This window comes from Tursiops truncatus, chromosome 15, assembly GCF_011762595.2.
Source record: "Tursiops truncatus isolate mTurTru1 chromosome 15, mTurTru1.mat.Y, whole genome shotgun sequence".
Taxonomy (NCBI): Eukaryota; Metazoa; Chordata; class Mammalia; order Artiodactyla; family Delphinidae; genus Tursiops; species Tursiops truncatus.
In genome coordinates, this window is record NC_047048.1 from 62,964,164 (window position 1) to 62,978,730 (window position 14,567).

Sequence of the window (14,567 nt, forward strand, 5' to 3'; positions counted from 1 at the left end):
CATACAACGAACAGAAATAAATTACATTGCCATACCCAACTACAAGACAACCTGGAGAATGCGGTTTTATGTTTCCTCAGGAATAAGAGATGGGTTTGCTTAGCATCCAGCCAGTCTATGCAGTATCACTACCTCTACTTCCACAATTGCCTTATCCTTAGTCTACTCTCAATATCAGTTATTGTGCAAAATACAAGATCAAACTGGCTAACTGGTGATTTCTGACTATTTCTCTAAGATATATTGGATTTTAAATTCCAATTAAGTTTGTTTCATCAAATAATAAAGCTTTTGACAAAAGAGGATGTTGTTACATTTTTCTGCAAAATCAACCATTCTAACGGGCTGTTTTTTTAGTCTCTTAATACAGTTTCCTGATTTTCCCTCAAAAACATTAGGCTAGGGGCTTCCCTGGTGGCACAGTGCTTAAGAATCTGCCTGCCAATGCAGGTGACACGGGTTCGAGCCCTAGTCCGGGAAGATCCCACATGCCACAGAGCAACTAAGCCCATGTGCCACAACTACTGAGCCTGCACTCTAGAGCCCACAAGCCACAACTACTGAGCACATGTGCCACAACAATTGAAGCCTATGCGCCTAGAGCTCGTGCTCCACAAGAGAAGCCACAGCAATGAGAAGCCCGCACACCGCTACGAAGAGTAGGCCCCACTCACCACAGTTAGAGAAAGCCTGCGTGCAGCAACAAAGACCCAATGTAGCCAAAAATAAAATACATAAAATAAATAAATTTATTTTAAAAAATAGGCTACTTTAAAAAATCTCAATGCTTGTCTATGAAAAAAACTCTGTTGTATATGAATATATGCTGCTTTTCTTTTTCTTTTTTTAATGCCTTTTTAAATTATTTATTTATGTTGCACCATGTCTTAGTTGTGGCAGGCGGGCTCCTTAGTTGTGGCATGTGAATTCTTAGTTGTGGCATGCATGTGGGATCTAATTGCCTGACCAGGGATTGAACTTAGGCCCCCTGCGTTGGGAGCGCAGTCTTACTCACTGAACTACCAGGGAAATTCCTGCTTTTCTTTTTCTCAATGACATTTTTTCCAGTTTTACTGAGTTATATAGTCATATGACATTGTAGTCACTTAATAAGTAGGTACAGGGAATTTCCTGGTAGTCCAGTAGTTAGGACACTGCACCTTCACTGTGGTGGCATGGGAGTAATCCCTGGTCAGGGAACTAAGATCCACAAGCCACACAGCGTGGCCAAAAAAAAAAAAATCAGTAGGTACAACAAAATAATTTGACAGGGCTTCCCTGGGGGCGCAGTGGTTGAGAGTCTGCCTGCCGATGCAGGGGACACGGGTTCGTGACCCGGTCCGGGAAGATCCCACATGCCACGGAGTGGCTGGGCCCGTGAGCCATGGCCGCTGAGCCTGCGCGTCCGGAGCCTGTGCTCCGCAACGGGAGAGGCCACAACAGTGAGAGGCCCGCGTACTGCAAAGAAAAAAAAAAATGATTTGACATATGTCTATATTATGAAATGATTACCACAATAAGTTTACTTAACATTCATCAGCTCACAAAGTCACAAATTATTTTTTCTTAAAGTGGTGACAACTTTCAAGATCTACTCACAATACAATCCTGTATTGTATTCAAATATGCAATACAGGATTGCAGTGATGGACGAACAATTCTAAATACAGTTTTAAAAAACCTTGAGTTGAGTACTTTAAGTGGATGAATTTTATGGTATGTGAATTATATCTCAATACTACTATAGCTAGAAAGCTATTACCCTAGCATGCAACTTTCTTTGGTGAGTTCATGCATATCTTAACTCATCAGCAGTTCTTCCACATGTCAAATTAAAATTCTAATTACTATAATGTTTTAATTGTGGTAAAAATCTACCATCCAAATCATTTTTAAGTGTGTCGTTCAGTTAGTGTTAAGTATATCGGCATTGTTGTGAAACATCTTCAGAACTTTTTCATCTTGTAAAACTGAAACTCTATACCCATTAAACAATAACTCCCCCTTCATCCTCCCTCAGCCCCTGGAAACCATCACTATATTTTCTGATCCTATGGAACTGACTACTCTAAAGAGGAATTATACAATATTTATCTTTTTGTGTCTGGTTTATTTCATTTTGCAAAATATCATCAAGTTTCATCCATGTTGCAGCATATGATAGGACTTCCTTCCTTGTTATGTCTTTAAATTTTGTTAAATATTAACTACATATAAAAGAACTATACCAAGAAAACAAACACCCATGTACCTATCTTAATGAATAGAACATTAATGCCAGGGTGGGAAAGGGGAGGGGAGGGATAAATTGGGAGATTGGGGTTGACATATACACACTACTATATATAGAATAGATAACTAATTAGGACCTACTGTATAGCACAGGGACCTCTACTCAATACTCTGTAATGACCTACATGGGAAAAGAATCTAAAAAAGAGTGGATATATGTATATGTATAACATTCACTTTGCTGTACAGCAGAAACTAACATAACATTGTAAATTAACTATACTCCAATAAAAATTCAAAAAAAGAACATTAATACCATTGAAGACACTGGGTGCTCCTTTTTCCCCACCCAGATGTTAATGCTACTAGGAATTTTGTGTTTATCATTCCCTTGGCTTTTTCTTTTTACCACATCTATGTATAACTAAACAATATATCATTTAATTTGTGTTTTTGAATGTTATAGATATAATCATATCATACGTATTTTTGTGCAACTGCTTTTTTTATTCAGGTGAAATTCACATAACATACAATAAACCATTTAAGTGTACGATTCTGTGGCATGTATTGTATTCAGTGTTATGCAGCCACCAACTCTCTCTACTTCCAAGACTTTTTCAACATCCCATAAAAACACACTGTACCAATCAAATAATCACTCACTATTCTCCCTGCCCCCAACCCCTGGTAAGCATGAATCTGTTTTCTGATTCTTTGAATTTGCCCATCGTGGGTATATCACACAAAATGAATCATACAGTATGTGACCTTTTGTGTCTGGCTTTGAAACCTCACAACTCAGATGGGATTCGAACTCATCCAAAACTCAGGTTGGGACCTGAACCCACTGTCTTTTTTTTTTGACCATGCCACTCAGCTTGTGGGATCTTAGTTCCCCGGCCAGGGATTGAACCCGGGCCCTCAGCAGTGAAAGCACCAAGTCTTAACCGCTGGACTGCCAGGGAATTCCCTTAAACCCACTGCCTTTTAATTGAAACTGCACACCTGATCTCAGGACTTAATGAAGCTCAGACTCTTTATGTCTCAGTACAGAAGGAATTCAGTGAGAGGCAAAGTGATAAGTAAGAAGTAGATTTATTAAGAGAGATACACACTCCATAGACAGAGTGGACCATGGACCATCACAGAAGGCGAGAGGCCCTGGGAGATGCACATTCCATAGACAGAACTCAATCCATCTCAAAAGCCTTGAGATCGGCACTGAAATATGGGGTGGTTAGTGTTTATGGGCTGGGTAATTTCATAGGCTAACAACTGGGAAGATTATTAAAACTATTTGGGGAAGGGTCCAGGATTTCCAGGATTTAGGCCACCAAAATTTCTATTTTGGCTTCTTTTTTTTTTTTTTGGCTTATATATAGAAATTTATTTCTTACAGTTCTGGAGGCTGGGAAGTCCAAGATCAAGGCCCCAGCAGACTGGGTGTCTGGTGAAGGCCTGCTTCCTGGTTCATAGACAGCTGTCTTCTCGCTGTGTCCTCACATGGTGAAAGGGATGAGGGAGCTCTCTGGGGTCTCTCTTATAAGGGCACTAATCTCATTTATAAGGGCTGTGATTGGGGGTTAGGATCAACACCTTAACATTCAGCCTACAGCCCAGGCTTAGCACAGTAATGGCACAATAAAAGATGATTATTTGAACATGAATTCAACTGAAATTCAAGTAGAACAAAACCCAAAACCATATACTTACTCTATAGCTTAAAAAAAACTGTTCAGGGCTTCCCTGGTGGCGCAGTGGTTGAGAGTCCGCCTGCCGATGCAGGGGACACGGGTTCGTGCCCTGGTCTGGGAGGATCCCACATGCCGCGGAGCGGCTGGGCCCGTGAGCCATGGCCACTGAGCCTGCGCGTCCGGAGCCTGTGCTCCGCAACGGGAGGGGCCACAACGGTGAGAGGCCCGCGTACAGCCAAAAAAAAAAAACTGTTCACTGTCATCTCCTCTACTAGAGGGAATTAAAGCTGGCCTGTTAAGTTGCCTGACAGGACCACTAAATGTCTAAATTGGGAATCGACTATATTCTATCCAATTTAACCCTCTCTGTTAACACAGGGAAACAGAGGTCCAGGGAGTTCGAGAAAGTTGCCCAGAGACAGACAACTACTTTTGAGCTGGGCCAATTGTAAGACCAGGGTTCCTTTCACTAACCAACATCTTTTCATTTATGTGGCCTTTCACAGTTTACCAAGCACCTCCTCAGCTCCATGGCCTCATTTATTGTACTATATCCATGAGCTTACAGAGGTGGCTTTTGGGAGATTTTCTGCATCCTCAGACCAGTGTTGCAATAGCTTATTCTATACTGACCCTTAAATTTAAAAAATATATATGTACACACACATGTAAATGTGTGTGTACCTATATATGCACATATGGAAGACACGGCACCACATCTCCCTGTGTCACCCCATGCGGGCCACACCCTGGCAGTCACAAAGCAAAAAGAGAAAATGGTCTTCGGTTTCAGAATTCCCGAGTTGCCACTGATGCTTCAATACTAAAGGGCTTAGAAGTGTTTACACTTTCAAGAGGAGTAGGAATGTTTTAGGCTTCCCTTTAATGAGTCTCATTTTGAGACAGGATGGCAAGGTTGGCCAGCCACTCTTCATGTAGTTTTTGTACTAAGTCTTTCAGAGAATGAATGGTGAAGCCAATTCATTTCTCCTCCTGGAATTTGTCCTTCTTCTTTTTCTCTGTTGTGAGGTTATATTTTAAAGGTATGGGCATACAGACATGAAAGATACGGGCTATCACGTGAGGGAGGAAATCAGACAATAAATCAAAAGAAACCTACGGAAATTAAAAATCTGAACTCAGGGGCAGGGCAGGAGGCGACACGGTCTTTTCACAGAGCCGTTACACATAATGCAACTGTCCTCAAAAGCAGGAATGGAGAAGACTAGCCATTCAGCTGCAGAAGGAAGCTGGGGTCTTGGCTTTAGAGCTTTCAATGTCTTTAGCATTAGGCTGGGCAGCAAGTGCCTTTTCCAGAGTAGGCCAGAGAAGATAAGTCCAGTTTGGTTTTTAAGGCTTGGGTCAGCTCTGTGGCCAGCAGCTCGTGGAGGGACACACCGTCGTGGGAGTACACCCAGTTTCTCCCAGTCCAGTCGTAACGCTTGGGGCTGCTGGATGGTGAAGATAACCAGATTTGCTTGTTTGGGGTCTGCTTGTTGATCACGTACATTCCTAGATCTCCACCCAGTTTAATTGTTAAAACACCACTCCCAAAGGAGACCTCATAGCCTTCAAATGTGTAAGGTTTGTCTGCAAGGTCTTCAAAGAGCTCTGCTAAGGAGTCCAGCGTCTCCTCGGCCAGTCTTTCATAGGTGGTATCGTCCAGAGGGCCAGCGTCACCCAAAGTTCCTGTTGTCCTCAAATCCATCCAACAGACACACTGCTTTTTGACATTCAGGATCTGGTTGAGGCAGCAGAGGCTCGGACTGGGCTGGCTGGGTGTGCTGGCCGCGGTGGTCTCGGTGCGCAGGCCCCAGCAGCCGTAGAGCCGGGGGTCCTTCGTTGGCCGCGAGGCTACGGCGCGGGCCTGGGCAGAGCCCGGGGGCGCCGAGCAGGGCAAGAGGCTGGCAGCCGCTCGGCGCCCAAGCGTCCACATGCTCCTCGCGATCTGCGGCCGCTTATTTTGGCCTCTTAATAAGGCTGCCCTCAGAACTGTCCTGACGCTGGTGGGTGTGTCATTTAGCATATGCTGATGTATCACAACGAGCGTATAATGAGGCTCAAGGTCCATTGGAAGTTGAATTTTCCACCACCTTGGACCTAGTTTGTTCTAACCAGTTTATGTCATATCCTCAACGGCTAAGTCATTCTTTTAAAGGTTGTGCCCTGCCCCCTTCCCTCCTGTTTCATCTTCTTTCGCTTAGCATGTTTTTGAGGTTCTTCCAAGTTGTAGCATGTATTAATACTTTGTCCCTTTTAATGGCCGAATAATATTCCATTGTATGGACACGCCATAGTTTGTCCATTCATTTGGGTTGTTTTCACCTTTTGGCTATTGTGAATAATACTGCTATAGACATTTGTGTTCAAGTTTCCACGTGGACATATGTTTTCATTTCCCTTGGGTATCTACCTAAGAGTGGAATTGCTGGCTCATATGGTAATTCTATGTTTAACTTTCTGATGAACTGCCAAACTGTTTTCCACAGGAATGATGCACTGAGCTGCTGCCCATGGAACTCACTGGCCTTATCACATACTCACCCAGTTCATGGAAGTGCAGGAGATCTGTGAAGACTTAGTTTTGGCTCCAGATTTAGCAAAATAATAAATTAAAAGATAATCTGAAAACTCTCTTACAACAAAAATCCAGACTGCTGGTCAAATTAAAATTTTTAAAGTATTAAAATTTTTAAATTGTACCTATTTTTGAATGTATAATAGGGGTCTGTGGTACATAGTCCAAAAGGTATTAAAAAGTAAGTGAAAAGAAAGAATCTGTTCCCCACCTACCCAGTCTCTTCCCCAGAGGCAACTACCATTCCTAATGTCTTGTGTATCTTTCCTGAGTTAATTGGTAATTTTGCAAGCATATACATATATATTAATAAAAATTATTTTAAATGCAGAGCAGAGGTAAAAGAAAACAGGAAGTGGGACTTCCCTGGTGGCACAGTGGTTAAGAATCTGCCTGCCAATGCAGGGGACACGGGTTCAAACCCTGGTCTGGGAAGATCCCACATGCCGCGGAGCAACTAAGCCCATGCGCCAACAACTAATGAACCTGTGCTCTAGAGCCTGCGAGCCACAACTACTGAAGCCTGCGTGCCACAACTACTGAAGCCCGCGCGCCTAGAGCCCGTGCTCCACAACAAGAGAAGCCACCACGATGAGAAGCCTGAGCACCGCAATGAAGGGTAGCCGCCGCTCCCCGCAACTAGAGAAAGCCCGCATGCAGCAAAGAGGACCCAACGCGGCCAAAAATAAAAATAAATTTAAAAATTAATTAATTAAAAAGAAAACAGGAAGTCCCCAGATGCCAGAAATGAAAAGAGAACTGAAAAACAGCATGGGGAGCGCTTGAGCTGCCTAAGAGGCTACCCAGGAATTTAGGAGTTTAATGCTCATGTGGGCAGAGGACCTTGATCCCAGGGGAGGCAGAGAATTGGAACGGAGGCCCCTACAAAGCCCTGGAAACCTCAAAGAGCTGAACCTTCAGCGAAAAGCTGGGCTAGAAAAAAATTCACCCGCCAGCATAGGGTGAAATAAGGAGGCTTATCTCTTTTGTCCAATGGGAAAAGTGCTTCCCCCAAGACTCAGTCTGGGCCTGCATTTTGCACAGGGTTGGCTCTAAATTTACACCACTTGCATGATCTGGGGAACCAGGCAGAGAAATGAGTGTAAATATTCCCCCTGAGCCATGGAAGTCAAGTCTGGCCCTTCCTCACCTGGCACTGTCTTCACAGGTAAAAGAATGAGGCCAGAACTTTATTCAGTACCAGACTGATTGCTATACAATTTCCTCTTGCCCTTTACCCCTGAACGTCCCCAGAGCCCTGCTGCTCCTGCTGCTGCAACCCCAAGATTCCCCTGCATTCAGGCCCAAAGGACGAGGACTTGTGTTACCCAGCAGGGTGTCCCGTGTGAACGGTGAGCTTGTCCACTCTAGCTGACTTCCATTTCTGCTTCTGTGCTCTGTATGGACAGAATCTCCATTGGTCTGATTAACATCCTCCCAGTAACGGGGCCACCTTCCTTGCTTTTCTGCTCCAAATCCAAAGTGGGCATCCTGGTGGATGAGAGAGGGATGTGTGTCAGCAGGCTGAATCCTGTCCTCATCCCACCTCCCCTCATTCAACATCGAGGGTGACAGGCTGCCTCCTGGAGCTGGGAGGAGAACGGAGCTCACCTTCCCCAGAGGAGACAGACACTGAACACACAGAGGGACCCCGGAGCCCAGAAAAGACAGCACCAGCTAGCTGATTCTCATCATATTGGAGGAAGAGAGAGGATTCCCTAGGGAGACAAGAAGAGGGCATTCCAGGCAGAGGGAACAGCGTCTGAAAAGGCATGAAGCAGATGGTGTGTTTGGGGAACACTGAGAAGCCCATGGTGTGAGCCTGGGACAGAGGAGGGGAGGGGTGAGGGGTCAGACCATGCCAGGTCTTGGAAGCCAGACAGGAGCTTTTTTTTTTTTTTAAAGTAGCACTTAAATTAGTGTAATTGAATCATTGGAGGAAGGTGTGTATTCAGCAGGGGATGGCGATCCTAGAGGCCGTCTTAGAATTGCACCTACTGCACTCACCAGTGCCAAAGTGAAAGCTTTGCTTGTCTGCTGGTGCCTGACTTCTGTCCTCCCCTATGTGACAGAGGATGTCACAAGCCTGCACCTGACATTAATTAATTAATTTATTTTTGCTGTGTTGGGTCTTCGTTTCTGTGTGAGGGCTTTCTCTAGTTGTGGCAAGTGGGGGCCACTCTTCATCGCAGTGCGCGGGCCTCTCACTATCGTGGCCTCTCCCATTGTGGAGCACAGGCTCCAGACGCGCAGGCTCAGTAGTTGTGGCTCACGGGCCTAGTTGCTCTGCGGCATGTGGGATCTTCCCAGACCAGGGCTCAAACCCGTGTCCCCTGCATCGGCAGGCAGATTCTCAACCACTGCGCCACCAGGGAAGCCCGACAGGAGCTTTTAAACTCTATGCTGAAGGCATAGCAGGGAAAAGTTTTAAGTGAGGAAAGGACAAGAATCTTTAACTGGGTCACAGGTGTGCAAGGCACAGAACAGAGCCACGAGCCCCTGGGATGGATACTGACCCTTTTATCCAGCCTGTTGCCCTGAGTGTACCTGAGGAAAGTGGGGCTGATCACCAGGACCTGGGGAAGAAGGGGGAGAGGGCCAACCTGGGGCCCTTCCCACAGCAGCCCGAAGCTACATCTTCCTGCCTCTCATCCCCTTACCTCGTCTTTTCTATCTTCCATTCTACTAGGGAACTGGACCATCTTCCAAAATCTAAGGAAGAAGTAGGAGGTGGGGGAGTTTCAGCAGCCCCTGAGACCTGCAAAGGTCCTGCAGGTGCTCTCAATAAGCCAGCAGAGGGTCTCCCTGGAGCCCCCTCTGTCATCCCCTGCAGTGACCTCTCCTTACCCCCCCATACTAAGAATGTCTGGGTTCCCAGACCATCACCTCTTCACTCAGAGCATCTGAAGTCCATGCCAGAACAAAGAGCCTCAGGAGCAGCAGGTCCAGCTGCCTCCAAGAACCCTGGTCCCTGTCATTCCGGAGGGAGACGGACTGTCCTGTGGTTTGGTTCCCCAGCATCTCGAAGCCCTGAATAGGGACTTGGTTCATCCTGGGAAGGAAAGCAGAAACTGACAAAACTCTGGGGGCAGGCCTGGACGTCCAGTCCCCTGCCCCCTCCTCAGTGCCCACCTGGAGACCACAGTGTGATTGGCACTCTTGCCGAGGCTGGCGGCCCAAAGGATCTTCGAGTTCCCCACCGATGCACAAGTTCCACAGAAGAGATCAAAATGGCTCACCAAGGTCCTGGGAATCACCTTGAACAGCTTCTCCCGCACTCTGCCCAGCTCGCTTGCTGAGTTCATGCCCTGAAAACAGCAGGAGGGAGGAGATTGGGGGTTGAGATCCAGGTATGGGCCCCCAGTGGAAGGAAAGCAGAGCTAGGTGGGTGAGACCTCCATCCAGAGGTCAGGGGTTGAGGCTGTGAAGATAGGAGGCACACGAAGCCAGGGCCGAGGGCAGGAGTTTGGGCCAGGAAGTGGGAGGTGGGCTGGGCCTGGGAAGGACGGGATGGGCTGGCCCAGTGTTGACCACTGACCGACCACGAGAGCACAGCGTCAGGGCTGGTGGGCTCTGCTGCTCCCATGAGGTGCCCCATCGTCTTCTCGTAACCTACATCAAACCAGTTCCCTCCGGCCGTGTGGTGGCAGACAGAGTCGTGAGGGTCCCGGATGGGAAGCCATATTTCCTGAACTTGAACGGAGGGCAGCTGCAACGCCATGGTACCACCTTCATCCATTTTTCGTGCGGTGCCGATTCCGGCTTCAGATCCAGGCAGGGGGCCATCAGCCACAAGATGAGCATCAAGAAGATGCACAGGACAAAAATCTGCCAGCAGCACTTCATGTCTGGCCCAGGCAAAGGCTCCAGTGGCAGGCAGCTGACTGGCTCCTCTACCTGGGACTGGGAGGGGTGAGGAACTGAGGCCACAGATAGCCCCCCAACCCTCTGTCTTGTTGGCTTCCACGGCTCCCCAGCCCTCCACACCACACCTCCTCCCAACCCCTCATCTCCCACTTCCCTATCCATTTGCTCCCCTCCAAAGGGGACTCTGGCTGGGCCTGGGATGGGAGGTGTGAGAGCAGAGAGATAACATATGGTGTGTGCCCTATCCTCCCTGCAGGAGGAAGGCTGAGCTCTCAGTGGGGTCCTCAGTGCCACTGGGTATATCATGGCTCTCATCACAAAGTACACATTGTGACCTCCCTCCTTTAGGCACAAAGCCACCACCCTAGCCTGTCTGTTACACACAAGCTGCCTGCACTGAGTGCAAGATGCACGCGGATAGAGACTGACCTTGACTGTCTTCTTTACCTCCGAATCCCTAAGACTGAGAATCATGTAATAAATATTTACAGGAAACAGGAACAGAGTGGAGAGGGAACCCTAGATACTATTTATGTGTGAAGCCCCCTCTCCAATAATGTATCTTCGGCTCAGGCCTCTCTTCTCTTCTCTAGACCCCATACCCAGCAGCCTGTCGCACCTCAGCTTAGATGTCTCAGAGACCTGTCACCCTGAGCAAGCCGGAGACAGAACTCATGATGCTCCCTTTAAACCAACCCCTTCCCAAGACTTCTCTATCTCAACAGATGTTCCTCCATTCAGCCTGTTGCGGAAGCCAGAAACCCATGCGCTATCCTTGACTCCTCCCTCTCCTATGATTTCCAAATCATTTTTTAAAATTTATTTATTTTATTTATTTATTTTTGGCTGCATTGGGTCTTCAGTGCGGCGAGCGGGGCTATTCTTCCTTGCGGTGTGCGGGCTTCTCATTGCGGTGGCTTCTCTTATTGCGGAGCACGGGCTCTAGAGCACGGGCTCAGTAGTTGTGGCGCACAGGCTTAGTTGCTCCACGGCATGTGGGATCTTCCCGGACCAGGGCTCGAACCCGTGTCCCCTGCATTCTCAGGCGGATTCTTAACCACTGTGGCACCAGGGAAGCCCTCCCAATCATTTTTAATCTATTTGTTTCTATCTCCAAACCACCTTCTTCATCTCCAGTGTCACTCCCTTAATTCAATCTTGGCCTGTGGAATATGTTAAAAAACAAAATGAAAAATTTTGAGTTGTTTTTAAGGTTTCAGAAGACAAGGAGGGTCAGAAATCATGCAATTTTACTTTTAAATCAAAATGTTTTCTTCCATAGGAGGAGAACAGTAAAACAGTTATCATAACTAGTGAAAATCTGCACTGGGTATTTTATAGATTAAAAAAAATTCACCAAAAAGTCTGAGTAAGGGACTTCCTTGGTGGTGAATTTTCAAATTCTTAATGGTGTCATTTGAAGTGCAGAAACTTTAATCTTGGTGGAGTCCAATTTATTATGTGGATCATGCCTTTGTATCATATGATTTGCCTAACCCAGGATCATGACGGGTTAGGGGTTACCTAGGTTCAACATAGTTTAGTGGTCAAGCCAATGATTGGTTGTAGGTTATGCTTAATTAAACAACTTGAGCTTGTAAGTCTTCGGCCCTTTACCAGTGGATCTCCATGTGGTTTGGAGAACACATTGACAATTCAGGCAGTTTACAAATTCACCCCCCTTTTGCTTTCTGCACGCTCGGGGTCTCACATTCAGCCAGGGATGACTAGATATCTAGGACACTCTCCAATCTCTCCTGAGCATGTGTATAGGCTTATGCAAGTGGGCAGCCTTCCCGACCACCAGGGATGCATGAACGCTTATTAAGACCCACTATGGCTATCTTGTTCCCAGATTTCTCTGTTAAATTTCTGGCTGGCTTACTGGTCTGTTGCTTGTTCCAACCAGTATCATGACCTCAGGATAGCTGCAGGGTTGGCTTTCCTTGACTGCTTGCCACTAGATTGCTATTATTTTCAACAACACCCACAGGCAAGGGTTTTCCAAGCTCTGCTCCAAATCAAATCGGCCCCTTCCAAGGGCAAATCTCCTAGTGCTCACAAACGTCACCACTCTGGTAGGACTGTCACCACAGAACTGGAGTGGGGAAGATGGGAGCAGTCACTGCCTAAAATGCCATGAAATCTCATTGTTCTTACTGAGCTTTGATAGGTTCTCTCAGATAAATGCTTCTCAACTTGACGTATGCCTTTGGTCAATTTCCAGAGTCCTAAGGTGATTGCTATGGCACTTTTGTATAGTTTCATCGTTTTTTTTTTTAAAGATCTTTTTTTTTAAATTTATTTACTTATGGCTGTGTTGGGTCTTCGTTTCTGTGTGAGGGCTTTCTCTAGTTGTGGCAAGCGGGGGCCACTCTTCATAGTGGTACACGGGCCTCTCACTATCGCGGCCTCTCTTGTTGCGGAGCACAGGCTCCAGACGTGCAGGCTCAGTAACTGTGGCTCACGGGCCCAATTGCTCCGCGGCATGTGGGATCTTCCCAGACCAGGGCTTGAACCCATGTCCCCTGCATTGGCAGGCAGATTCTCAACCACTGCGCCACCAGGGAAGCCCCCATCATTGTTTTTTTAAAAAGAGGATTTGCTGGGCTTCTCAGTCATTCTGGAAGCCCCATCCCTTAACCAATATGCTCTCAAACCACTGTTAATTTTTCTCTTCTATTATTATAAAATATTTCAAGGACACTGACAGCACTAGAGTTATAACTAACAGCACTAGAGTTATGAATATGACATTATATTCATTATATAATGAACATAATGACATTCATGTAGCCACTATCCATTTTTTTTCAGATCTTAACATTTTCTCTGTTTTTGGTGTTCTGGTGTCTAGGTGTGAATATAAGCTTATTTGTTCCATTTGAATAGATTCAGCTTTCTTGAATATGAAAACTCATGCCTTTCATCAATTCTGGCTAATTCTCAGTCATATCTTTCCAATACTGCCTCTCCCTCATTCTCACTACTTGCTCCTACTAGAACTCCTATTAGTCATATGTTGGATTTCTTCATTCTGAAACTTTTATATCTATGATCTTATTTTTCTATACTACATGCTGGGTAATTTTTCCAACTCTTTCAGTTCCATATTTCTCTCTTTAATTTTGTCTAATTGGCGGCTTAACTCACTGATTTTTGAACTTAAATTACTATATTTTTCATTTCTAGAAATTATTTTACATTTAAATTTATTTTCAAGTATTCCTTCTTCATTACATTTTTATTGTTTCTTAAATATCTTTACGGCTTCCCTGGTGGCGCAGTGGTTAAGAGTCCGCCTGCCGATGCAGGGGACACAGGTTCGTGCCCCGGTCTGGGAAGATCCCACATGCCGCGGAGCAGCTAGGCCCGTGAGCCATGGCCGCTGAGCCTGCGCGTCCGGAGCCTGTGCTCCGCAACGGGAGAGGCCACAACAGTGAGAGGCCCGCGTACCACAAAAAAAAAAAAAAAAAAAAATCTTTAATCACTATAAACTTACTGCTTTATAGTTTTTATCTGAAAGTTCTATGATCTCAAGTTGATAAGCATCTAATCATGCTGATGATGTTGTCTGTGAATCTTGATCATGCTGGATTGTGTCCTCATATGTTTGTAACGTTAGATCAGGTGCTCATTTTTAGCAGGGTTTTATCCTTGAGAATGCTATGTGGCTTAAATTGTGTGTGTTCCCTCAGAGCAGTTTCATGTTTGCATCTGCCAGGTACCCTCAATTTTATGTTAATTTCTCTGCTTTGGAGCTTTCAGACTAAGCAGAGAATATAAATCCAAACCTCAAATGTGAGGACAGGCCTGTGATTATGATGTCACGGCAATGCTTAATTTTTCTGTGCTCTTGTGTTCCTATCCGGGACACAGGTTGAGACAATCTCAAGCCTTCTCTTTTTCTTCCTATACAAGTGGATAATTTTTTTCCAGACTAACCTTTTCCTATGGGTCTAGCTCTGTCGGGACTCCATCTTTTTATTGAGGCCTCATCTGGCTGTCATCTCCTCTCTATGTAGGCATCAATATCCAATACCCAAAGAAGACCCCCACCCCTAGCTATTGGGTTGGCCAAAAACTTTTTGACCAACCCAATATTTTGACAATGATTATAAGGCAAGTACAATATGGTCATGGGACAGTTCAGGCCATTTTACCGTGCTCAGGCTGTTTCGGTAAAATCAACC

General features: G+C 45.8%; 1 protein-coding gene and 1 pseudogene across 1 annotated transcript; both read right to left on the reverse strand.

The window, feature by feature from the left end:
* Window positions 1–1,632: 1,632 nt before the first annotated feature.
* Window positions 1,633–6,020, reverse strand: LOC109552649 (frataxin, mitochondrial pseudogene; annotated as a pseudogene).
* A 1,686-nt stretch (window positions 6,021–7,706) lies between these two features.
* C15H20orf173 (chromosome 15 C20orf173 homolog) lies at window positions 7,707–10,228 on the reverse strand. The gene is made up of 4 exons (XM_033840478.2): window positions 10,046–10,228; window positions 9,640–9,815; window positions 9,394–9,559; window positions 7,707–7,998 (listed from the first exon to the last, which is right to left on the reverse strand). The coding sequence occupies exons 1-4, from the start codon at window positions 10,226–10,228 to the stop codon at window positions 7,720–7,722; spliced, it is 804 nt and encodes a 267-aa protein (XP_033696369.2). The 3' UTR covers window positions 7,707–7,719.
* Between the last annotated feature and the right edge of the window lie 4,339 nt (window positions 10,229–14,567).